At 44.7% G+C, this 27,792-nt stretch overlaps 1 protein-coding gene across 3 annotated transcripts in view; it reads right to left on the bottom strand.

Moving 5' to 3' along the window:
• csmd2 (CUB and Sushi multiple domains 2) overlaps positions 1-27,792 on the bottom strand; it is a 261,987-nt gene that overhangs the window by 129,387 nt on the left and 104,808 nt on the right. For all 3 annotated transcript variants that reach the window (XM_023832148.2, XM_023832149.2, XM_072705512.1), the window contains one exon: positions 2,863-2,975. In XM_023832148.2, the coding sequence (XP_023687916.2) occupies positions 2,863-2,975 (113 nt within the window). The remainder of the gene's footprint in view (positions 1-2,862; positions 2,976-27,792) is intronic.

The following is a 27,792-nucleotide window of genomic DNA, read 5'->3' as shown; positions in this document are numbered from 1 at the left end:
CTAAACACATCTAACCACATTTATCAAAACAGTAATTTGTAAAGTAAGAAAACAAATGTATCCAAACAATGTGTCCTGCCTCGATCATCCGCTCCTTCCGTGTGCCACGCCTCCTCGTTAACCCCGTGTGGAATCCCCGTGTGATCAGCTGTTTCTGGTTGTTGTCATTAGTCCTCTGTATTTCCTCCGCGTTTCAGTTTGTTTCCCCAGTCCGGTCATTGTATTGTCCGTCTGCGTTTTGCCTGCCTTACCTGTAATTAAACCCCGTATTCCTCGATACTCTGACGTCTGCGCCTTTGTCTCTGTTCCGTCCCCGTGGGGGCACGACATTATTATTATAATTAAATGTTTTAATGGTTTATTATTAATATTAAAATAATGAATAAGAAATCTTTATTTTTTATATGCATTTTATTATATAATAATAATTACTGTTACTGTCTATCATTGTCTAAATGTATTTTTACTGTCTAAGTATATGTATTCAGCTAGTGTAAACATGCATGACGCTATCACAGTGAATGCGAGGCTGAGACTGAAGCGTTACCCTTTGTTTACGCTGAGAGATGTGCCGCGTGACTCATTTCCCCACCTGTACAAGTTATCTTCGGTCGGCGTTCATGGTTTGACTTCTGAGATTCAGATCGAGCTCAAGGTAATTGGCTGGTTCGACTTTTAAGAAATTCGAGTTCTAATGAATTCGAGAAATGAGGTACCACTGTACATTTAAGAGTCAAGAAGTCCCTCTGCAGGAAGGGCCACCTGAAAATCTCATTATGAGCTTATTCATTTCACCCTTTTCCCGACGCAGTTAATGCGTCATTTATTTATCTAACACAAGCATCTGAAATCCAATTTTCATAATAATCGTCCTCATGCAGGTGCCGAGATTAATGTGGATTGGGATTAGATTTATCCAGTTAGGCTAGTCTCTCTCTTGTATCCTTCCTTCATATTCCCCCACCATTACACTGCTGAGTTTGGGTGGTTTCCAACAAAGACTTTCCTCTAAAGTGCTCGGTATGAAATTAATATGCAGCTAAACAAATTGGTAGCAATGCCACTTGTGCTTAAAATGCATACAATTTCACGTTAAGCTTCTCCACTTTGATCCCGACTCCCCTGTTTTTCTCCGTAATTATGCATATCACATTCTGTCTCTGATGTAACACAGATGCGCCTGAAAGAGATGCATACTCCAACTGGGAAAACAGATTATAGATATATATAAAGTGTTAGACCCATCCATCCATGCATGTTCACTGGGACTGTTAACTGCACATGCTGTATTAATGTAAACAGATTTGCATGCATGCATTACAACAATCATAAGGAGAAATATGATCATTCTCCAATTTTCAGCAAGAAATATATTCCATTAAACACAAGTAGAGGATCCTGACAAATACGGCAGCAGTTAACAGACAAACTACACAAACAGACAAACAGTGTAGTCAAACAAACTAGATCGGTTTGGGGGTCAAGGGGGTAAGTGATCAGGCAGGCCTGCATGAAGCCACCACCCTGGCCACATGTTATTTATGCATACAGATACCCATTGCCCTGTGATGACTGACAACACAGACTCATAGCAAGACGTGACAAGCTTGGGGAGGGGGGGGGGAGTTCTGCATTATCTTTAGACTCTCCTCTGAGTGAGACTGTGATCAACCATTACAATGTACCTGTTGCATGTAGCCAATATTGCCCCACAAAGGCAAAGTGCAGTAACTACACTGACACTGAGAAAAAGAGCTTCAGAGTTTTTTTTGTTTTTTTTAACTGTCCACCTGTGTGTGTAGTAGGTGGGTTAATGATAGTGTACTTATTCAAAACCAAGCATAGATAAAGTAAGATATCCTGTCATGAGGTAAAACAGAGTCTAATGGTGCGTTCGTTTTTCTCTCGGAACTCGGAAATTCCGAGTTGAGTGACATCACGTCCGACAATCTCCCGTTCGAGCTACCCACATCTCGGAACAAACATGGCTGCCTCCATGAACACGTTGCTGTGTATTGTTGCTTTATATTTTAGCAGATTTGGAGTTTTACAAATGAAGAAAATGGAGAAATTTAGATTTTTCCGAGAGACAAACAAGAAACACGAACTAGTCAAACCACATTAAAAGCTTTATAAAATATTTTAGTACATTCATAGCGATATTCTTTTTTCGAACAGTAAATAAACTACAAACAAACCAAGTCGCCATGTTGAAATTACGTCACAAGGGCAACTCGGGCAACAAAATCTTATCCGACTTCAACGTCATAAAAGGGGCGTGTTTCCGACGGGAAGTGATGTTTTTCGTGACGTATCGTGACGTTTTCATCCGAGTTCCGACTTGGAGAGAAATAATCGAACGCACCATAAGAGACCCGATGTTGGTTATACCGCAGTCACTGTTTTTCCTTTTGCATTAAAGTGTAGGTGAATGAGAAGCAGTGGTCTGGCTGAGCTTGTGTGGGTGAATGAGAAGCGGCGTTCCGACTGAGCTCATGTGGGTTAATAAGGAGCGGTGCTCCAGCTGAGCTTGTGTGGGTGAATGAGGAGCGGCGGCCCGGCTGAGCTTGTGCGGGTGAATGAGGAGTGGTGCTCCAGCTGAGCTTGTGCGGGTGAATGAGGAGCGGTGCTCCAGCTGAGCTTGTGTGGGTGAATGAGAAGCGACGGCCCAGCTGAGCTTGTGCGGGTGAATGAGGAGTGGTGCTCCAACTGAGCTTGTGTGGGTGAATGAGAAGCGGCGTTCCGGCTGAGCTTGTGCGGGTGAATGAGGAGTGGCAGCCTGGCTGTGCTCGGGCAAGTGAATGAGAAGCAGAGCTTGTGCGAGAGAATGAGGAGAGGTGGACGATCTGAGCAGCACCTCACCTTGGTACTGGGCACTGAAGCCCCGCAGTCTGTGGTTGCCATCAGAGGTGAAGTGAAGCCGCAGCCAGTTCTTACTGCTGATGATGGGGGAAGGCAGATTGGGACCCGAGAACCTGGAACAGAGGGCAGGAGAGGCGTGAGGATATCAGCCTGAAGAGAGGCGCGTGTCCCTGAGCTAATCTACACTGGGGTGTCAGAAAAATCCATTCATTAACACGGGGGCATGCCCCTGGTCAGGATCAGGGATAGAATAATCAAATGCTTTTATTGATCAGACCCGTGGAAAACACCGTGGTAATTGCATTTATATTCTCCAAGTAAAAAGAGTCACCATGGAGCATTTGGAACGGCTATGGGCCTCCATCATTCAGAACCAATCACTTTTCAACATATGCACATGAAATGAAATTCTGAGGCTTCCTGTGTTGAACTGACTGTTAAGAGCAGATCAGAGGCCAATTGGTCCGAAGTACACTGATTGACTGGGGAAAAAATAAGAGTTTAAAGCAATGGTGGCCCCCAGAGACATCATGACATCATAAAAAAGCAGATCCCAATCCCATTACTGCCATTCAGGTGTGACTTTCAGAGCTATTTTAAGAATATTTTAATCCCAGAACCTGATTAGAATTCCACGCTTTAATCCTTGGATCAACAGTTGTCAACAAAAGTAATTTATATGGCTTCCACTCTGGGATTATCTGACCTGGTGTTCTTATAACCAGAATAAAGCATCAAAATAACTTTAAACAGTTCAAGAAAAACATTCTCATTCTCAAGAACTGCACAAAATTCTAGTGACTAAAAAAAACTATAGTCATAAAAAATAGGAGTATTTGGTTTATTTTTCATAGACGTTCATCCACAGCAGCACACAGAGCTTACTGATTACCCATCTTCTCCACTGAGATTTCACAGAAGTAATTCAGGTCAAATGCATCCATTAAAGGTACAAGAGCAGCTCCCTGCGGCGACGGGTACCAGGAACCTATCGGTTTAACGTTGGCATGCTTAAGCGGCCTGCCTCCCGCTGGTGTGGCAGCCTCCGGACGATGGAGGTCAGCAGGCGGAGGGCAGATGGCCCTGCTAATCACCCAGCAGCCGCTCCCCGCCCGGTCTGCGGCCAGCTGCAGGTGCCCAACGCACCTCGGCCCTTCGGCCGGGGAAATCTGGCATGGGCTAATTATAGATGCATTACAGAATGCAGTGTGGTAATAAGTCGACCAAGGGTGGTCTGAAAAAATAAAAAACAAAGCTTTGAGGAAACGCTGAAGACGGAGCGCGTTGTGGGCCAGTGCAGGAAGCCCCCCCGCTCGCGTCATGTGCCACGCTCCCGCGACAGCTCCGCTATACCCGGCTTTTATGCTCTGCCTTCCTTTGGCGGTCGGCCGGTATTCCGGCTTTGGAAAAAGGGAAAGGGACACAGGGCAGCGAGGGAGGCCTAATCGGGTTTACACTCCAGCTGTGGTGGGAGTGGTACCCGCCTCCGGCCTGCCCACCGACGACCGGCTTTCTGGGATACCTCTGATGGAGGTTCAAAACTCTGATGGCGAATGAGAAAAGCACAAGGGGATATTCCAAAAAATGACCCAAACAGGCTGGAACGTAAACGGTAAAAGCACCCTGTGTCACCCTGTGACTTTCGACGGTGCTACAATAAGTGCATCATAAGCACACTCGTTAGTGGCTGATTATAAAAGCTCCATTATGTAGACCGTGATTGCTTTGACAATGGCTTTAAAAGGTGATGATACACTGGGTACAGGATTCAAAATGTCAACAAGGTACAGAAAAGGCTACCTTGACAAATCTTTGGTATGATACTGCTGTAATATACTCTGTTGGAGGTTCAGTGCTTCCTACACTAATCCATTTTCCATTAGTGCCGATCCAGTATGGGATCACAGTGAACCTGGAACAATGCACAGTGTACGAGGAACCTTAGATGGGGTGCCACACACACACAGTCACACACTGCGGGCAGTGCAGAGACACCCGTCCTCCTGGAGCAACCCACACAGACACATGTAGAGCATATAAACTCCGCACATGGAGATTTAGGGGTGGGAATCAAACTCACACACTACAGGTGTAAGGTGACAGGGCTACCGAGTGAGTCCCCATGTCACAGGAAATTTACCGCAGCTACTCATGCGCTTGTGACGATGACCTGCGCCTAATGTTTAAGGCACTTATTCCACCGCTCACATGCCCAGTCTTCTGAGCTCTCCTTGAACAAAACTCCCGTAACCATCTGGAAAATAAATAAATTTAAACATAAACATTTATACGGCGCTATTAATTACACAACGCGGTGAGGAAGCAGATGGCACATGCAGGGAGGCCCTCTGACATTGAAGGGGTGTGCCGAAAGTAAACGGGCGGGACGTGGGGTGAGAGAGGCTGCTCCCGTCGTACGTGCCGCCCTCCGCCCCGGAGCGTCATGGCAACCGTCGCCAACTCGGGCAGGCCTAAACTGACAGATGTGGTGCGAGACCTCCACCATTCGCCGAGCTGAACCTTCCATCACCACCCTGTTATGCAAGAGATGGGTGCTTGGGTACGCTCAGTAGCCCCCAGTGAGGAATGGATCTCCCTTTTAATTCTGCGGCCTGTGTGTGTGTGTGTGTGTGTGTTTGAGGGTGGTGGATGGGGTTTGTAGTTATTGGACAGTTAGTATTCTGTTTCGCCACCCCCAACCTTCTTCTGGTGAATCCATCCTCTACATATCTTACCCTTAGAGGGATGCTGGGCAATTTTAATCAGGATTCAGCTCAGGCACGAGTGAAAAAATAAGGGACAAGGATAAGGGAGGGGGTGTGGTCTGTGTGTACTCAAATCCCGCCCCCAAGACAGACCCATCTGTCACAATGGTTGGATAGTTAAGAAAATGAACTTGCAACTAAGATGTTTCTGTTTAAAGTCCCAGGAGGAGAACTACTGATGTACCATTTAGTTAATGGCTAAAGGGTAGCAAATAAATCAGCATGAAATGCATCCGCGCATTCATTTGTGGCCTGACCAATGTGGCAGGGGGCACGTGGATGCCAGTCCATGGTAGCATTTACACAAGCACATGAAGAGCACATTTACAAAACACACTCAGTCTATTGGAAAAAAAGTTGAGAAAATATCTGAGGACATAGTGAGTTTTGGAAACATAACACATGTTCTTCTTTGCATTACATGCGGACTGAGCGATGAGGATGCCTGACTTTAGGTCATGGTCAGTCTCATCTCAAACACATGGAAAAATGGACTGAGTGAGTTTCAGAAAGTGCTCTTCAATTACAGATGTCAATCCATCTCGACCAGAAGCATTTAGGTCATGGGAGGAGACTGATGTAGCCGGAGATAATTGAACACAAATGAAAGGAGAAAATACAGACTCCCCAAACAGATAGTCAAGGGACCACCCACTATGTGAAAAAAATATATATATATTTTAATTAAAAAGTACAGAAGTGCACACCTCTCCAAAAACGAAAGTGCAGCCAAAATGCATGATCCTCCATATAGGGCTCATTCTCCCTCCTGAAGCACTGGGCCGTAACTCAGCAGCTGTAGCCACACAGCACTACCTGGGCATCTTCTCTGGGCAGCGTAGCAAAGGTTACATGGCCAGGAAAAACCACCCAGGAGGAGGCAAAGCCAGCTTGGACCGCTCACCTCCTCTAAGCAAAAGACTTCTTAACATAAGAGGGATTCCGTTTAAAGCCTGGATTTCACGCTGGTGATGCAACACTACGGCACTCCATAGACAGGTCCCTGTCTGGCTCGATGAGGATGGAGGACGTCGGGGGATCTCTGCTGCCTGCCTTGCTGCCACCCCAGGTCATCTTTGGTGCCGGCAAATTCATGCTCGCCCTCGGTGAGATGCACTGCTGTTTCAAGTGGCCCCACCATGTGACAGAAATAGCCACCAGCTGACAGTGAGATATACTGCTCCTCCCTGAAGCCACCTCCCTCGCCCCAAGCCTCCTGTCAGCCACGGTGTGATGCGTGTCATTAAAGACAACTGCACTGGTACAGAGGAAATGGGAAGAAATGCCAAGAAAAAGATTGTTTCTTAAGTAGCGAGAAACATCTCCGTGTGAGATTGTATCTGGATGTACCTCGGCAAACACGCAATAATGACGGATCACTGATAAAATTATGAATTAGCAAATTCAAATGGCTGAACACCTGAGCTACAAATGATGAACAGAAAAGCAGGAGCGTGGGTAGGGGCATATGCAGGGGCAGGGGTAGGGGTGTGCCACAAGGGCACTGCACCCAGCTGAAATCTGATTGGCTCCCTGAGTGTCCCCTTCCCCGTAACTCAACAATTCAAATCATATAACTGGCTAATTATATGATTGCCCCCCCCCCCCGTGTGAATCATTGCCTTTCTTAAGCTTCAAACCTAAAAAAAAAAAAAAGAATAGAATTGCCCCTGAAGGGGGCAGATTGACAGGGCAGCAAGGCGAAAAGGGCTTTCACAGAAACACAGTCTGCCAATGTTATTCGGTTGGTTAAATTAAGGGTTAACTGTCTCCTGAAATACAGCAGGGAAAAAAAAAAAAAAACGGATGCAGAGGTGCTGGGAGCAAGATTAATGTTTTCGAGAAGATCAATCATCCTCAGACCTGCCTTCACTGAAATTAGTTTTCTCTTCTTCACATTTACCATGTAAGTTTTTCCTCCTGTACAGCTAAGGACTCACTCTGTGCCGTGTTAAAACTACAGAGGTGTTACTATTATTATTATTTACTTGCTGAACTGACGCTTTTGTCTGGCCAAACCGGCGCAGGTTCTAGTTTTGTACAATTACCCAGCCAGATGTTTCAGTGATGTGAGAAGGGTTAAGCGGTCTGGCCCAAGGTAACTCAGCGGTACTCCGCCTGGCACTGAAATCTGGAAGTGCACGTTAACGACTGCGCTGCTTTGCAAACTGGCACCGTTTCTCGGCAGACTGTGGTTTCCACGGCCCTTCCATGGTCTTTATCTCCCACATGCGACGCATCACATTCAAACATCAGAACGGCATGTAAAATGAAACATTCACGTTTGCCAAGCTCTCCGTCACATTCAGAGATGGGCAAGAAGAAAGGGGCCTTTAAAAAGGCATCTGAAGCAGGCTGGCACAGACCAAGCCTGGCATTTCGCAGCTCCCTAGACCACCCTATTCCCACTGTCTCCTACCTCACTGCCTGAAGGAACATGTGACCCACCTATCGTGCGATGGCGAGGTGCCATTCTATACTCTTCTGAGGTTTGTTTTCAGGCATGTTTTAATACTAAATGTAAATGTCACAGTGCTCGTGGAGCAGGGCTAAACTCGGAATTAAATCTGTTTGAGGATGGCAGGGGCTAGACCAGGGGTGGGCAATCTTATCCGCAAAGGGCCGGTGTGTATGCAGGTTTTTGGGATAACCTGTAGGTCAGCTGTTCATACCAAGGTGTGAGGACTCTTCAGCCAATCAGTCCTCTAATTAGCAATCTAATTAGGGAGTTGCAGCGAAAACCTGCATACATACCGGCCCTTTGCGGATATGATTGCCCATCCCTGGGCTAGAAAGTGCACACTAAAGCCAATCGCATGCTTATCCGTGTGATCCAAGTCACACTGTAAGTGATCACAGTGAAATGTTAGGCATATTCTGCTGGCCAGTACAGAGAGTAACTTTCAATCTGATCAGTGATGATTTCATTACAGTGTCACATTATTCGACTGCTAAGTCCTCTCGCCCGAAATAACTTGGGCAGGTGACATTTTTGCGGTTAACACATTCCTCCATATTCATCTACTTTAGTAAGCGCTTACTCAATGTCGATGGCATGGAGCCAGTTGAGAGAAGCTCCCAGACCACAGCACCTGTCTATTACAAGGCTCTTAGCCATGCAGTTGCTGAGGGCAGTTTTGAGTCAGCAATTTAGCCCAGAAATATAATGGAAGGAAATCAGAGTACCGAACGGCAAACATCAGAAAAGAATGCAGACTCCTGACATTTTTGGATTCAGTCTCCATCTTAAAGGTACAACAGCAGGCCTCCTGCAGGGAATTCAGGGGTATCACCTCCTTCTCTGGCACACTGTCTGATTAAGCTCCTGTAAAGTGCTCTGTCCCTGTACTGGCTCTACCGTGCTCCAGGATCTGCTCTCAACCTTCCTTTGCTTCCCTCACTTGTGAATGAATTAAAGTTATGGTACCCACATCTATTAAAAATATATTTACTTAGTTCACAAGTCCCAGGTTACCAAATCAGCACCAGAAATTCAAGATGAGGTCCTCAGACCACCTTAAACAACAATTGTTAAAGCCATGATCTCTTTTGGGGAAATACAGAAATTTAAGACGACAGGGATCAATTAGATGAGATTAATGCAGGTACTTGGAGATGAACTGTGTTGAATAAATTTAAAAGAGCTGTGACACTGTCTCTTCAGATATACAGGGCATTAAGGACATCTTTGGCAGATCTCTTTGAAAGAACAAATATTTTACATTCTCTTTGTACAATTTCATGTTCTTTTTTGACGATCTAACTCAACTTTGAAACGTTTTAATTTATTTAAATTTAATTTCTCTGCATTTGGCAGAAAACTAAATGAATGATGAATTACGAATATGACTGGTGTTTTTTTTTTTTTCTCTTTATTTCTTTCTTTGTACTTAGTGGTCAGATTAAAAACGGTTTCTGGGAAGAAGAGCAGACACCTGTAAAGACACACAAAAGGCAAACTTCTAAATGAGAGAATGATGAAAGGAGTACAGAAAAAGCAAATGAGCAGCACAGTGTAAGATGGTGAAGCTGTATTTATGACATCACCAGAGCGTTCATACATCATTAAGTCTTAGACTAAGTAAAGCAGATGAAGAGAAGAATAAAGACCAACACTGGGTCTGGGAGAGGCCTCAGATAGATAGATAGATAGATAGATAGATGAAAGAAAGATAGAAAGAAAGAAAGAAAGAAAGAAAGAAAACTTCATTAATCCCTCGGGAAGGTTCCTCTGGGAAATTCAGTAATGCTGTCCAAAAACTGATGTTTAATAGTTAGAACAATGGGTAACATTGGCCGGTTCTCAATACCAAGAACGCAAAGATTGTACTTGTGCTCTTGGCAAGAGCGGTCTTGCTAACTCGTTTCCCCAAAATGAACTCGGGACGCATTGAATCATGGGATAGTTCTCATTTGGCAAGGATACAACCGGTGCATCTTTGATATCTGGGGCAGGGCAAGGATGACTTCTGGGGATTTTTACCATCCTCTATACTTCTATTCTTGATATTGGAAAAAGGTCTTCGGCAATAGAAGATGATGAAAAACAAGTACTCAGGAACACAAGTACTGTACAGTCAATTACACAAATTCCTAGGGTTTTGGTGCATCTATCTATCCATCTGTCTGTTTATCTGTCTGCCATCTATCTAGGACATGATGTTCAAAATATCTCATTTATGATATAGTTTTTTGAAGGCAAGTACAATACTCAAGGGTACAACAACAGCACCCAACAGCAGCATGTCTGCCTTTAGAACTTTAAGCTGCAAGCCAGTGGGCGAAAGATCAGTCAGTTTTTCAGTTTCTTTGCTGTCTGTGGGCCAGAATACAAGAAAAAAGCAGTGAAACACTTTGCTTCCAGTCCAGGTTCATAAGGCACCTTTCACTGTCCACAACGGGATTACAGGGATTGCTGCTGTTGCCAGAAAGCTGGGTAAAAGGAAGATAAACAAGTGAGTGAGAGAAGACAGATTTTTTTCTTTTACAGTTTGTATATAAATAGTCTAACGATTTTGGACTTATCAGTCTCACACAACTGCTCTTAATAAGGGACAAATGAAATGCCCATTTAAATTATAATGCAATTTGAGCTGCAGTAAGCTTCTATTAATGTATGGCAATTATTCGAAGAGACGCTCTGTGCCTCTGATAAGCCATGGAGAAGAGGAAGTTTAAAGAATGTCTTTATAGATTGTGCCTATCATAAATGTCATTAGAGGTGCCATAAAGATCTGTCGGAAACCCCCCAAATCACTGTTTTCCATTCATTTTGAAGCGATTGCTAAATAAAGAGGCACAAGGAAATGGATCCTGTTTCCATCCACATCTCTCACTTTCATAGAGGAGAGACAGGCTTAAGGCAGAATCTCTTTCCTTCCTCTTTCCTCCCATGGGGTTCAGGACAGTACTCAATGTGACCATAGTCTCCAACCCGCACCACAACTCATTCTATCTAACGCAGCTACTCTCAAAACAACCGACGTGAATTAGAGCCTGGTACCTCACTGCTGCCTCAAAGTTGCATATTTTAGCCAGAGGTCTGAAATAAAGAGCACATTTAGAATCATGGAAGATTGCACCTCAGTGGTTAATTGCCCACGGTTGTGCAAATGTTTGGTGTAACAGCCGAGTCTTGGATCTGGTATTTTGTTTACCTGTTTTTCATAATTAGATTCAAATTACAAAGTAAATTAAACAAATCCCAAATGAAATCCAAATTTTAAGCTCCCTTGAAATATCATGTGTCTTGGGGGATAATAGCTTTCTCATAATTTTTATTTTTTTTTATTTTTTCTTTTACTTTTTTTAAGCCACACCCTTTAGTTACTACAGACTGACACATATATAGCAGCATTTTACATGGGCTACTGTAAGCTAAAGGAAACTCAGCACAAAGCCCACAAACTCTCGGCATGTGGAGTTTAGCACTGAGGGACGGAGTGACTTACAGCAAACTCAGTTAGCACTATAAGCAACAGGAAGTCCATTATCGGTGGCCCTCTTAAGTGACACAGACAGGCCAAAACACTAAAATACAGGCAAGTGCAGGACCAAGCCAAAGTGAGCAAAAGTAAGCATACCAGGAACAGCACCTGGCCTTCCTGCTCAGCACTTCTGTCAGCTTCTTCATAGTCAGCCATAATATCACTGCTGGCAGTGCTATCATCCAGTTTCAAGGACATCTCACTTCCAAATGACCATTACACTGCAGTAACTGCATAACTGTACAAGCTGAGCTTTATGAGATTAACCCTCTTACCGCCTAGAAATTGGAGTTGCATCTAGATCTTCTCAAATATAAACCGGCAGGTACAGGCTGACCAATAAGTGGATTTCACAGATTCCCTTTAGATTTATTTATTTATTTATTTTTTGGTTTATTGATTTATATTCTGCTAAGCAGGGAGATGTGTGACTAGGGTGGCAGTGGACTGAACCAGTTGTGATTCACAAGGGCAGCATTTCACCTCTCCTTAGACAGGTCAGTCACGTGCCCGCTTTGTATGTCCGCCTGCCACCTACAGCGGACCAAGGGTCAGGTAACTTTAAAGCACCAGACCATCTTAATGACTCTGCGACTTGTGCACATTCACACACATGCGGAGTACTGAAAGCAGGGAGTCTCTTTGAAGTGGCAAATCTCCTGCAAATATCTACAGTTGCTGGTACTCCTACAGCTGAATAAGCAATGAGAAATATCCAAGTGATTTCAAATGTACAGTCACGATTTTTCCTGAAAACATTCGGTTATGCAACCAGTTTCATTCAACCAATCAATCGCTCAGCATTTTTAAAATGCCTTCACCAGGCTTCTAGCTATGTATTTCATTATTTATTATTATTCCTTGTCTTGGTGATAAAAGTGATGATACCAGGAGATTTCAAGACCCCCTCCCCCCCATCAAAATAAGATGCTCAGTCATATTGTAGTTCATCACTGGCAAAATCCCTTCTACAGTTAACAGCCCTCCATTGTCCTCATTTGAAAAACAGCAGTACCAAGCCATTTTGGACCAAACCATTCCCTTGCGAGCCTTAAACTGAAATGTTCGTTTTATTTAATATTTTTCAGCCTGCACTAAAACTAATATCAGTTTGTTCAGGGCTCTTGGAAATGAGTCTCAATGCCAATGGCCTTCTCCACGTTCAGCTTGTGGATTTTAATAGCTCCGGAACTCTCTGTTCCCAGAATTGATTGGGGTTAGTTCCCTCATAATGACCAAAGCCCTGCTAATGGCCTCCCAGAAACAGTATTAGCCGGTGCCATTTCTCCAGTCCCACCTGCTCTCACTTCAGGCTTTGATTACTTACTTCTAAATGACAAAATAGAAAAAAAGTGATGAAAAGTCCCTTATTTATTAAAAAAATAAATTTGCTGAATTAGAATCCGGGCCCAGATGCCAGATGACAATCGTGAGTTTGTTCAGGATATTAACATTATTATTATTATTATTATTATTATTATTATTATTATTATTATTAGGCTGGCATGTCCAGTTAGACATAGGTGACACCTAACTGAACAGTTTGAGTAGTTTCGAGCTTCTCCCAAGCTGGGTACATGTCACTGGGCTCCTCGGTCGATGCTCTCAGGGTCCAGTAAAGAGTGATGGCAGAGATGGAATATGTCCACTGCAGGCTTGGAAGGAAAGATACGGAACATTTGTCTCTGGTGAATCTGCCAGCGCATGCATTTTTTTTTTTTTGCAGGTTCGAATCTGCAGTCTGGCTATTCCCTCATCGATTGCTCTCTCAAATATCAGCGTGGCAGAGGCTTACAGCAGTGGAAAAGGGCATTCTTTTGCGTACGGGTGGTTATTTATGGGCATGTGTATGTCCACCTCCTAGCATGCTCAGAGGAGCACAAGTGTGTCCAAGGAAAAGCAGCCATGCTTCCCATCATCACAAATTCAGCGCCAAACCAACTAATTAAACATTTCTTAAAGTCATTTGAAATAAGGCTCTACATATAAGCACCTTTTTTTCTGCATAAAGAATCACTGTGGCATCCGTTTCTGTTCACATCTTAAAGTGACTGTTTTCTACTGTGCCATCATGCATATTTCATGAAGCACCCTTTGGCTGCACAATAGCGGATTGCAAGATCTTGCATTATTTTTTTTTCCATGTTTTCATTTTCTTTTAAAAAAATACACCAAAGATTCTGATTGAAATGAGCTGCCTTTTACAATGAGGGTGGAGGCCCTTCATATTTTCCTGCTGACTTTTTTTCTGTATAATATGTCTCTATTTTGCTTGCCTTCTGCACGTCTGCACATGCACACGCCGACGCAAACGCACGGGGAAGTGATGGAGAACGACTTCCCATGCCCTGCGATTGCCTGTAAATAGTAGGTCACAGTAATCTTATGGTTCCTTCTCCAACAACTTCCACTCTGCACAATGGAGACAAATAACACACACCAAGGATGCTGCTATTGGCATAAAAAACAGGTGAACAAATAATAAATAAATAATATAAATAAACAACCCAATGAGAAAAAAGATCAGCTGTTTCTTCCCATCTGTCATTTCATCCTTATCCTCTCAATGTTGTCTTTCCAGCTACCGTCTTTCATACACTGCCTGCAAACAATCAATCACTAACTGCTTTTGAAGCTAGGTGTTTAATTTAATTTTACACAGAGACACACAGTTAGCTGGGGCAATAATATATAAATGATGAATAGATAAAGAACAATGTTCAAAATTCACATGTGCATTCCATAAGAGTCTGATTCCAAATGAGCCATTTAATGAAACCGTCCAAAGCGAAAAGCTTGCCCCTACCCCCCCCAGTACTTAGCTTTATGAAGCCGTCAGGATGTCTCCGGAGCTAACTCTTTAGGTATTACAGGCAAACGTACCACACTACAGCACAATTGTAATGTTAACAATGGCAGTAAACATAAAACAGAGAATAACAAAAGATAATATATGATGGAAAATTCACAATATTATAAAATATTACGTCTGGACCTTTTGAATAACTCGAGGATATTCAGAATAACTCTAGAGAAGTCAATTCCTAACAGAGCAGAGAGATTGAACCAGTGACCACCGGGCTTTCCTTCCACCCCAGTCAGGATTTAGTCAGTGCATATTTGTTATCATGGCACTCGCAGCAAAAGGAACAGGTCAAATAAACAGGCGCATGCACACCTAACAAGCCCACGTCAATCAACTTTGCCGTCGTTATGGATGTTGACCAAGGGCAGAGCAAATTAGTGTGTTTCCCCGCGAACAAGCCGTCATGGTGTGTCTAAGAGAGGTGGCTGGAGAAAGAATCAAATAATAATCCACAACGGTCTATTAGAACAAGACGAGCTTTTAGTTCTCACTGAGAGGGAGCCACTCATCCTTGACCCAAGAACAGCACGGAAAATTGGGTTCCTGATAATTCAGTGAGAAGAGGCCGAGCACTAGAAGAGGGACCGACTGATAAAACAGATAATTAAATCCTACTTGGCCTGTTAACAATACATCTGGAATCCACTACAAGACTAAAGCTATTACGAATTGTCCGCTAAGTCTATCTGAAGCATATAAAGCCCTTGTGTTATAAATGAGTAGGAATAACTGTGAGACGTTGAAAATCGCTATGCCCTCACATCAGATATCGTTTGCTGGAGCCACACATACTGTAAGGTACACTGGCAATGAACATGAATGAAAACCTGGCGATTCACTTACATTGAAAAACAGACTTTGTAATATCACGGAAATCTCGTTCAAATAACTGGCAGCCATGAAACCAAATAACTAATGACAGGACCTCAGTCACCAACATTAGGATTGACCAGGCTGACCTGGTGAAGTTCACAGCTCGGCATATGGACTCAGCTGAGAGTCACACAACAAAGCAAGCCATCAAAGCTGAACCACTATCTTGATTACGGGACTGAGCTGGAAGGAATCCTTTTAGAATGATCAGTGAGCGTTGCTTTGAGTCGACTCAGTCTGGGTTTGCATAGGTCCCAGGTAGCAAGTTAGCATGGCAGCTCTGCTTCAGTAAAGTCCGTGGTGTTTGCCCTCTCTATGTTTCTGGAATCGAGGTTTCGCCTAGTCTGCAGCTGCCGTACGGGATTCGTAAATAGGTTACTAGTGATGTTTGGTTGACTTGTTCATCCATTTCAGCCCCAGTCTGTGATCTCCTATGATATCCTGGTTACTAGAGTTCTCCGCATCTAAGTCTGTGTTTTAGGCCTCTTCGCCCTAAGGCAGCCCATCCCGTCAGCGGCCTACTGATTTTGGCGTTCCTGGCAACAAGGTGCCCAGTGGATTCAGGGACTGTCAAGCAGAAAAGCTGGCACTGCAGGTGGCGTGGTCTATTTCTGGCCGTTCTTTGTATTTCGTCAATTGTGGAAGTAAATAAAATGAGTTGCACCAAACGCCCCGAGCCCCGTAGCGCGACAAAACCATTAGCATTAGCATTTGCCATTTGTGGAGAAAATGTTTCAAATGTTTTCAGGAGTGGCAGCATGATGGATTTGCCAAATAAATTTATTCTGCAAGGCAAAAAGTTGATTTCAGAATGAGCATTGCATTGTTTTGTATTGTGTTTAGTCATTCAGAGCACTGTTTTTCCGTTATTATTATCATTTTGTTGTCGTCGTTAATTAATTTTAATGAATGCTACTCGGTTCTGACGATGTTTGCGGAAACACTATGATGTATACTACCATTGCAGCCATATTGTGACTTGCATCTGATTTTTTTTTGTATTAGTCTGTATATCTGTGTGTTTGTGTACACACGCACACGCACACACACAAGCACACACCCACGCGTACACACACACACGTGTGTGTGTCTGTGTTGTACTTTTTAACTTTTTAAGTATCTAGCTCTGAGATTTATGTCTGGGCCACTCCTGTGTTTGCTTTTCAGCCTTCACTTTTTTAACTCTCTTTTCGCCCACCGACAAGACCGTTTTGCTGATCCCGCATTTTGACACGTCCCGGCACCTGTCGGCTAATTGCAGATTTTCGGGGGGGCTGTCGACATGACAGGCGACACCGTGAAAGCTGACAGGCAGCCCGGTACCAAACCCCGTTAGCCTGTCAGGTTCCTCCCCGTTCAACCACTGCACAGACAAGAACAAACAGGGACTGAGCTGGAAAGGAGAGGCTATACAAATCCAGCAGGCCTCCTGCTGGTGCTGAACAAACAGCCATGTTGGCAGTCATGATTTTATCTGGAGAAGATGGGGTGGGGGGCATGGAGGGGGGGACAAGACAGGAAAAACAAACCTCTGCTCCTGTATTTCATCCCAAAAATCCACAGAGTTTCACTGCATCCATGTTGCTTGTTCAGAGAAGGTCCACCAGTCCACCAGTGAGGGGGTTCAGGAATCTCAAACAAACATGGATGTGACCACAAGGGTGCCAGAATGTTTACAAAGTAACAGAGCTGTGGTGGATTATTCTGATTCACACCTGTGAGGATACATGCGCGAATACTCATGTGTGTGCGTGATGTGTGTGCGTGATGCGTGTGAGTGATGTGTGTGCGTGATGCGTGTGAGTGATGTGTGTGCGTTATATGCGTGTGAGTGATGTGTGAGTGATGCGTGTGAGTGATGTGCGTGTGTGATGCGTGTGTGTGATGCGTGTGAGTGATGCGTGATGCGTGTGAGTGATGTGTGTGCGTGATGCGTGTGAGTGATGTGTGTGCGTTATGCGTGTGAGTGATGTGTGTGTGTGATGCGTGTGAGTGATGTGTGTGAGTGATGTGTGTGTGTGATGCGTGTGAGTGATGTGTGTGCGTGATGCGTGTGAGTGATGTGTGTGAGTGATGTGTGTGCGTGATGTGTGTGCGTGATGCGTGTGAGTGATGTGTGTGCATGATGCGTGTGAGTGATGTGTGTGCGTGATGTGTGTGCGTGGCGATCTGATCTAAGTAAACATGCACCTGCTTTTATTAATCTCCAATGAGTTTTTTTTCTTTTGTATTTCTGGCAATTCATAGCCATGATATTAGGCACTTTCTGTTACAGACAGCCATGACATGAAATCACAGGCCATGGTCGATCTGTATTTATCCACTGGCTGTGACAAATTAAACAATATTAAGTACAACTTGATTTAATGGGGGGGGGGGGGGAACCATAAAGACCCCTTTGCCTTGCACAAGCTAGTTGTGACAGGTCCCCCCCCCCACCCCCGAGACAAGTGACAAGCATGGAATTTCTAACTCCCGTAAAGAAGCAAATATAGAAAAATGTAACATCTCTCATCATAGCCCCTGACCGCATCTCCCACCTGTCAAAACGTCACAAGCGTGATGGGTGTGCAGCTAGACGGGCCTCTGCGTAACATACAATTTACAGCAATTTAAGACTTTATATTAAAGCTTAATAACCCTCTTTCAAAATGGATCCTCTCAGTCATGGTTATTTTAATTATATTCCTACATTACTTCCAATTATGAATCTGATAATAAAGAGATTTAAGTGATGCTAAAGCCATTTCACCTGCGGTGCCTTTTCGGCAAACCCAGAAAAGATGAGACGATCCATGAGGACCACAGGACCCAAAAAGCCCCACCAATCCCTGTACATTTCCTTGTTTACCATCGACCACTTTTCTTCCTGAACACAAGAACAGAGTTAAAAGGCAGAACAAATTTATGCTCTTTTCATTCTTAAGGGCAAACCCATCTCTTACTCCCTCTACTTTAATCAATCTTTTTAATGAAATCTTCATTTTTGGCCTAACCCCCACACCATTCTGCATATAACCTCAGTGCCTCCAAGGAGCTTTTTAAACAAAATCTCACCCAGTCAGTCATATACACCAACACATGAATAAATACATCCAGACACCTTTTGCTTCATAGCATCTGAACTTTCTCAAGGAAAGTCACACACACATTTTTGGAACACTGTTATCATCAGAATTGCTGCACATATTTTCTTTTGAATAAAATGTGGTTCCTTGACTGCAATCAGAAGCCAGTATCTTGGTGGGGACATTAAACTCTAATCCCAACATGGCGATCCCCCACCCAGCCCGAACCTTAACCATAAGTAACCAAACAAAATGCAAGTCTTTGGCACTTTTACTTTTTTGATTGCGTGCAATGATTTTTATGAAATGGAATTGAAAAAATGGTTCCCACAAAGTCAGAATAATAGGTTTTTATCACATTGTGGGAACATTTGGTCCCCACAATGTAACACACACACACACACACACAAACATTAGATGGAATGCCTACCAGGACATGGAGCCTCACGAGGACCTTGTTCTACAGCCAACATGCTGAGAGACACCATCAAGGCCCTGACCGTGATTCACCAGGTGCCAGCCGTGTCTCATGCATATTACCATCATTTTATAGCCCCATTGACGGTTCGCTATTCAGTCTCCTTGCACCTTCACCCATTCATACATTCTGATGTCTTGGCAATTTCACGTCATTGTAAGGACACTACAGTCAGGTCCCCAGGAGAAATGAAGTCGTTACATCAGGAGTCCATGTTTTAATTCTCCACATCGATGTGACCGAAGCGTGTGGCCTGCAGAAGCTTCCCCACCACTGAGCTTTAACTGGCACGCACGCACACATCTGTGCTTTTTATCTTAATCCACAAGGCTTGCACTATTATTTTTATTTTTAAAAACCAGACTGAAGTACCACTTAGCTTATGCTTGCAATAAATTAGAGATGCTGTTGTACTGATGAATTTGAAAAATGTGTTTGTTTTCAGTTTTTTTTTTCTTCTTTTTTTCTTAGGAACAACTAAACTGAACTGATTAAGAAAAAGAAAAAGAGACGGTTTCCAGTTTAACCAAGAAGGTGCATCAAAGTCAGTGTGGCCCCTTTCCTCCATGGGCCGTGAACAACAGGGGACGACAGTTTGGGGCCATGCGGGGGGCTGGGCCAGGCCACTTATCGGACCCTCACAGTGCGCTCACGTCGCCTTTTTAAGGAGTCGCTGTGCGATATATTCTGCTCATTAACCAGCCGCCTGCTGACAGGGCAGTTCCATTGTGCCACCATTCATAACGTTTCCTAGATAAAAATGGCTGAAGAAAGTAAGTAATCTCTTAGTCATTCTATTTCTGTATCGCCGGCCCATTCACTGCCCCCAACCCAAGGCACATTAGAGAGCCATCAATCCTGCTCACCAATTTGCTTCTTGGATCCTCTTCCTTTTTCTTTTCTTCTGAACTTCTGCACAGTGTTATTTTGAATACACTGGAAGGGCAGAGTCCCTAGAACGCCACACTGACCCCTGCAGGTTTAATGGCATCATTATCCTAGAAACGCGAGTGCAGATGGGTGGTTAATGTCAGCGGTGGATGCCGGATGATCGTTACCGCTCACTGAGACGGGCACGGAGCTGGCTCCCATCACCGTCAGGCATGACATGCACACGGCAGATGTTTACAAACACACCACGCCCACAATCTAAGCTAGAACCACCTGGAGGCTTTGTTTACCTCCCCCCCCCCCCCCCAAATATGACATATTAACACAATGCTAACAGGCTTGACACGCTCGATCGAACGTGAAAGACGATTCATTCTTCCATGCAAAATCTGTTGGATAATCAGGGCGGGAGAGAAAGCAGTCCTACGGCAACGTGGCTTGCTAAGGGCAACAGCCTGCCCGGGGCCCTCACATAATGTCTGGGTCAATCCTGATTCCCACTGCTCCCACAGTAGGCCCCCAGCCATTGGTCCACCCTGTCCAGAGGAACTCCGCCTCGCCATAGCTAAATATGCACATTGAGCTTACTGCATTTATCATCTCTGTCAAGTGCACGTTCCAGCAAAAAGAACAGCAGCACTCCCCCATTACATGATGAATATCACACGTCACAGGTTATCAGCCAGCTAGGCTGGCCTCGCCAGCACTTCCTAATTATTTATGCTTAGGCAGGTGCTTCGAACCCGGTTCCCATATATAAATACCCTTATAAGAAGAATATTACACAATTTGAAATCTAAGACTCAGAAAGTCTGAAAAGTCTTGCAAAGTCAGAGTCATTCTCATGTGCCGTTAGCACAATATACAAACCAATATATTCTGTGGTGCTTTCAGTGGCTATTTTATAATATCTTGAGGGACAAAATACATTTATAAACCAGGGTGGGGGGGGGGGGGGGTGTCAATCCATTACAATTTGCGCTTTTGTCTATATTTTGGTGCGTTTCTGAATTTCCCCCAGTGCAGGCTGCTCTCCCAACTCCCTGCACCCAATATTCCGAACACTTTTTTTCATATATTCAACAATTTAGTGTGCGCGCACACACACACACACACACGCGCGCGCGCACAGACACACACAAGCACACATCCGCTGGCTTCCTGCACAGAATGAGCATAAACGATGGTAAATATTAAAGCGATCAATCATGCAGCGCTTCCAGGGGGCCGCTGTTGAAGATGAGCATGATGAGATGAGAGAACGAGGGAGGAGGCGTGGCAGAGCGATGGAGTGAAGGAAGGGACAGTGAGCGGGGTTTTGCAATACACATTTGTGAACAGAGAGGGCACCAAAAACACCTGTTTACATTTTATGGAAAAAAAACTATCCCAAAATCCTTTACAAACCCCTCCCTAACACAAAAAATGAGTCTCTCAGTACCGGTGCTGGTTAAAGCCCATGCGGTGGTCGTCGACTTCGGCACCCTGGCGAACATCAGGGCCAGACATGGTGCTCTGCACGTTCCTGGTGTGCAGGAGAGTGGGGGGACTGCCAGCAGTTTGCTAAGGTGGCGCACCATCAGCAGAAGTTGCCCCAGGAGGCTGCCTATGTCACCCAAGCCTCATGGGTTGAACATGGGATCAATACCCAACATGTCTGTGACCATCATCTCCACAACTCTCTTTATCACCCTATGCTACCTTCGTAGAGATGGGAGAAGCCATGATGACGCGGATGTATCTGCGAACACGAGCGGGCTTCCTCTCGACACAGTTTGGCTTCCACAAGCAGTGGGCATGTGCTCTGGAATCCACATGGAAGCCTGTCTGAGGAGGACACAGCAACACGGAAAATCCACTAAACCTAAGGGATCCTTGCTTACATCTTTGTCACTCCGGAAAGGCCAGAGCCACAGAACAGGTTTCACAGAATCTCTGCCGCTGGGATCCAGCAGAAGGAGCCCAGTGCTTTACACTGCAGAGAGGTGTGAGCCAGTGAAAAGCTAAAAGAAGCAAGCTGTGCAGTCACAGAATCTCAATGTCTCACTAGAAACGTTTTGTTGATGGATTGCTTTGGCCACAATCAATGAAAGATTTAGTGACGTGCAATATTTGAAACATTAAAAAGGGTAAAATGTTAATATTGAAGGCTGTTCTATTTCTGGAAAAGCTTCTTTGTGTAAAAAGCAGGCTAGCTTCCGTTCATTTTGTATTGAGGACCATCTACCTCGTGCTCTGCCTATACTGAGAGTTAACCGAGCCACCAACGCCCAGGCCCAAGCAACTGGTGGAGCGAAATAATGGCCTGTTTACTGTCAGGGTTTTGAGCGCCAATGAAGCGCCAGAAGGTGGCTGGGGGCGGGGTGTGTCTGTCTGTTTATTTATTCCTAATCTGAATAGTCTGGTGATTTTTCACTGAGTAATTCAGGTTAAGTGCCTTTCTTAAGGGTAAATCAACAAGGATCCACCTGAGACTTTTCGCCACAGGTAATTTTCTTGACCATCACCTTTTTGTGTGCTTGCTTGTTTGTTTAACAAACCCAAATCCCCATCTGTCTCACTGCACTTCCTTGATAGCTGTCCTACTGTGCCGTTATCATCATCCTGACTGTTCAGGCTACAATGTGACATTCTTTTTAGAAAGTAACTCCGTGTAAAGTGCCAGGTACAACAGCAACAAGAATTTTACCCTCATTCCTAGACAGATTTCTCATTGTATAACAGCTCTGTGAGATGTTCACCTAATAACTTAGAGCCCTCCACATTTATTGCTCCAAAAGCAGCTCTCACCATTGCAAATAAACTCTAAAATGACTTTTATTAATCTCAAATTCTCAGGTTAATCATACCGCTGCTCCTCCAAGCTGGAACATTTAGCAGGGAAAAAAAGACAAAAAAAATCCAATTTTCTTGATTTTCCTGGCTAGCATTGCTGAAGAGAGCTACAGCTTTTTGCCAAGAGGAACCCTGCCCTCCGGACTAAAGCCTACAATTCTCGTTGAGTTGAGTTCCTTTAACTCTCTGCTTTGTGTTAAAACCTATAGTAAGTGTGGGCAGTGTTGTTTTAAGGAATCTCGTAGCTGCAATGGATCTTGAGAAGATAAATCATCTGTGTGAACCTATGAACAGATGTAAAAATGTAAAAAGGAATTAATGACAACATAAATAATGTTATACATCTAACTCAGGAGAGTGATTGTGAGTAACACCAGTATAATGAGTGCAACATGGACAGGAAGGACTATATTATAAATTACTACAGCATACAGTGTACATGCAGCCTGTTTAATGTGGGGTGACAGCAATCTAATATATAGTGAGCCGATGGTTGGCTCATCCGCTTCATTATCAATGATTTCCAGTTAAACTCAGACTCTGGCACGGGGCATCACCAAATCATTCCAGGTGGGTACTGTTGACCGTTGTTATAGATCACAAAGTGTTATTACCGCAAATAAAATACATACATATATTACGAGCTCAGCATGGCAGCTGGATGATGCCTGAGCAAAATGAGTTTGCCAAAAGCGATCGCTCAGGCCCTTTAGCGTGCGCCATTGAGATTTCCCCGAAGGCACTGCCCCATTAAAACTCACTGACAGCTTTGTCATCCACAAACACCCCTGCTGCATTGGGTACGACGCGGCTCAGGCGTTAAGCTTATCGCAGAGACGGCTCCTTTTGTGCCTTTAAAAGAGGCGGGAAACGCGGCCGCATGTCAGTCTGCATCCAATCACGGGAGGCTCTCCACTGTGAGCCTTTAAATTTACTATTTCCTGGGGAAGAAAAAAAAACTTTTTTAATACCTTTGACAACTGTCTGGTAAAGACTCTAAGACCTGGATTGAACACCAGTGGTCAACCAATAATACAGACCTGTAGGACACCATATCTATAGCTCGTCAGGTAAACATTATCTGTTCCATCAAAAAATATATATACTGCATTAAAAACCAAGAGGACAAAAGCAAACAAAGAACACGGCAGCTCTCATAACAATGTAAATCCCACTCAAAGCATACCCTGTCTCTGAGTCTGACTCTGTCTTCACGAGTGCCGCTACTTGTCCAGCATAACACCAGGAGAAGGTGAAAGCGGGAACATTAACGGCAGGGTGGTGGGGGTGAGAAATGGCCATCGCCGGACCGAACAGCTCGCTTCAGTGCCCGGGGCAGCCCTGTGGAAGTGCATGCTTGGCACACTGACAAATCGCTGATCTCTGAAGCCCTACATCAGGGCTGTTAATTAAAGGTTTCAGGAATAAATACCCCCCCTCCCAAAAAAAGAATAAATTCATCTGAAAGCTGAATATTATAATTTTTTTTTTTCATTTTCCTGTTGATTCTGCTTCAGTTGCCCTTCTAAATGTAACAGCCAAAGAAAGCTTCCTTCCCTCTTTTCCCAAAATCCTTTGGGGCCTCACTGGCACCTGCTGACACCTGTTGGCCACGGCAGACTGACAACAGTCATGGCACCACGGTGACAGGGGAGCAAGCGGAGACCTCGACTCGGGCTTTACGAGCCGTCGGTGGCGGGATCCTGGCAGCTCGGTGCTGCCGCTGTCCGGGAGCGCGGTCGTCCGGGAGCGCGGCCGTCTGGGAGCACCGTGCCCTCATTCCAAGGTAAATCTCCACGTCCAAGATGCCCGTTTGCTTCACAGACTTGCCCAGGCCTTCTCAGAGTGTCTGTCATTCACAGCTTTACTAAAACATCCTGACTTTACTTTTTTCCTTGGACATCCTGATATATTCTTGCACCCTTTTTAAATAATTCATGCTTATGGAAATGCTACATGTGTTATGTTATTTAAATGGGCATTTTCTTAGGAAGCATTGCTTTGCTTAACGAGCTGAAAACAATGGCAGGCGCGGCTGCCTTCATTAGACAGTGACACACTACGGCACCATCTCGGGTTAACGCTGCACGCTTATTTATTTACTTTTTGCCCCTGGACTTTGCACATTGATCGAATCACCTGGAATTAAACTTCACGCGCGGAATTGCTTATTTACTGATTGATTAAATGCCTGTACATTAAGGTGCTGGCAGTGCATTACTCAAAACCTGGATTAAGCTGAACAGAACAGAATGGAGCGAGTCAAAGGAGCATTACGCGGGCTGAAAGCCCCTTTGAAATACAGCCCTGTGTCGATTCTGTGGACGGAGATGAATTGCAGCGAGCGCCATCAACGCAGCTGAGAATCAGATACTCCAGAGAGAGGGTGTCACAGGCACAGGTCTGATGGAGATTTGATGCCACCTGTCACTCAAAGTAATCCCCGCTTACCCACCACCACCCCCCCCCCCCCGGGAGGACGGCTGATAAAAGTCACCACGAGGTGCACCAACAATTAAATAAGCAGGCCATCACCAGCTGTCACTCCGGTCTCCCACGCCACCCCCCCAGTGAACCACAGCGACCTCTCAGCTCAGGGATGTGTGGGTGTGTGCATGCGTGTGCACGCATGTCATTGGGGCTGTGTGTGTGTGTGTGTGTGTGTGTGTGTGCATCTGCGCGTTGGCGGTAAGCTGCTGTCAATAGAGAGCCCAGATGAGTGGGTTAGCTCTCTCTTCACCCATCTGCCTGCCTGCATCTCCTGGCCTCTTGCACCTTCTGCGCCGAAAACTGGCTGCGAGTGCAAAACTTTTGACCACGTTTTCAGGGGAGGGCCATGTGAGAAACTCAAAATGAATGTTTTGGGTCTCCCTAAAGGCCAGTCTTTGCTTCTTCAAATCGAGACCTGCTGCGGCATCGCTGGGCTGCTTATCGGGGTCAAGCGAAGTGCAGACACTCATATCAGCACACCCATTTGCCCATGGCCACCACCAACACTCCATTTTCTCCACCAACTCCACAACCTTGATTTTTTATTGTGTCTTTTTCTTCGATTTCCTCACGTATCCCTATAAAAGGACATGACACGTGGTCACCTTACTCAGAAAGCAGCCTTTGTGCCTCATTATGTGCGGCCTGTACACGTACAGCGGCCTCCATCTTCTGTGTGGGCGTTGCCTACCAAACGCTCTGTGAAACCAGCTCCGAGCGACTCCTTTCATTCCATTGCCAACCCAAGGATGAGGGCACGTCGCCACCGTGCCACTCACAGGGGATTAGAGGCCTGGGCGGCACAGCCTCCCGCTTCCCGCCTGAAACAGGGAATCAATCACCGCGTCCCATCGGACTCAATTAGCTCATGTTAAACAACTGGTGAGACTTCAATGCCTTAACAAGGACTTCCTTCCTATTCCTCCTCTAGCCTCTTCCCCTCCTCAGAGCCGATCCTGTAGTCGAGTCGAAGGAGCTGTCAGTACCAGAAGCTGGATTTAATGATTAGAGAGCTGTGTGGCTAATTGTCAGCAGGATTTCTGTGTGAACGTTCCGGGTCGTGGCAGGCTATACCAAATCTAGCCCAATCACTGAGGCACGAAGACACAGGTTCCCAGCTTGAAAGCTACCATGTGCTTCTTCAGGCCTGTCAGAAGTACCACAGGTGGGTGCCGTGCAAACGCCACACCCCCTTACCTTTGATTTCAGTGTATTGCTCCAGGTGAACTGTCACAAGCTTTATGGGTCATCGATGTCTTCAGGGCTGAAGTTTTGCACATGTTTGGTGTGTGGGTGAGGCCTACAACAGCACTGAATCCAGCAACATAAACCAGTACTCGTTACTGCACACTAACGGTTAACGACCGCAATACGTCCTCAAGGGAAACTGTCAGTTCACATATATAGATGCAAAGAACAAGAAAAAAAACCCTGAGTATTTGATCTCTTCCATAAATAGATGCGCTGGATTATTTGTATCGTTATGAGTTCCTCTCTCCAATTGCTAAGCAGAATCTTATAGCAGTAAACAAACAAATAACAACACTTTTGTCACCAGACTTGAATTTGTAAGAGTTAAGAAGAGAGGCAAAGGACATGGAAAAAAGTCAACTTGTGAAGGGAGAAGACAAAGTGAGGGGTAAGGGAGAGGTCTGGAGGGAGGGATCTAGCTTGGCGTGGATCACTGCATTCTTCTGGCCATAGAGTGAATTTAGCCAATCCTTGATATGGAGCCAGAATAATCCCTCTGCGATCTTCTCGATTTATTATCCCCCTCCTCAATTTATTTTTAGCAAAGCTAGGGAAAGGCCCATCTCCTATCCTGGCCTGCAGAAGGCTCAAACATATCGAATACGCTCATGGATCACTGGCACTAACAAGGGCATAATTAATAAAATGAATAAATCTGAACAGGGGCACAGACGGAAAGGTAGAGTCTGAGAAGGCACATCGATCCACAAGCCACCGCTTGTTTGTGTTGTTAAAATCCATTCTCTACATTAAAGAGGGAAACACAAACTCCGTAAGGGTGCCATATTGGCAATGACGTTTTGCCAATTTGGATGAGCTGAGTCAAAGCATCAAAATGAACTGGAGGACGATTGGTTGGTGATGCGATTAGCTGCAGCACAACTACAAATTGGATTATTGAAATATGACCTTCAGAGAATCTACTGTATCATCATAATGATCAAGACTTAACAGCCTTAACAGTCAGAATGAGTATGTCTCATCGAATTTATTGTTACTTGTATGTTCTGTTGATTAATTAGCTTCATGATGGAGCTGTTGTGTATGCCACAAGCCTCTGTCCTTTTTTGTCTTAATGGAATATCATTCAGTACTGCTGATCATTTTAGTTGGCATCTTCAAAATCTCCTCACATTTAATTACTGTAAAAATTATAATGAGTGTAAACAAGGGTAGGTTCTGGGCTGAACCTGTTAGTATATCCATTGATCCATCTACCCATCTGTCCATCCATCCTCCATAACAGAGTCTTAGGAAGCCAGAAAACACAGACCACAATAGTATGCCAGTTCATCGTGAGTCACATTCTCACACAGTAACACACAACAGGCTAATTTAGCAATGACAATCCACCTAACCACATGCCTTTGGACTACGGAAGGACCCCTGCTTACAGGGAGAGCAGGCAACCTCAAAACATGCAGTG

This window comes from Paramormyrops kingsleyae, chromosome 23 (genome assembly GCF_048594095.1).
Source record: "Paramormyrops kingsleyae isolate MSU_618 chromosome 23, PKINGS_0.4, whole genome shotgun sequence".
NCBI lineage: Eukaryota > Metazoa > Chordata > Actinopteri > Osteoglossiformes > Mormyridae > Paramormyrops > Paramormyrops kingsleyae.
This window is presented reverse-complemented; position numbering and strand designations above follow the sequence as displayed.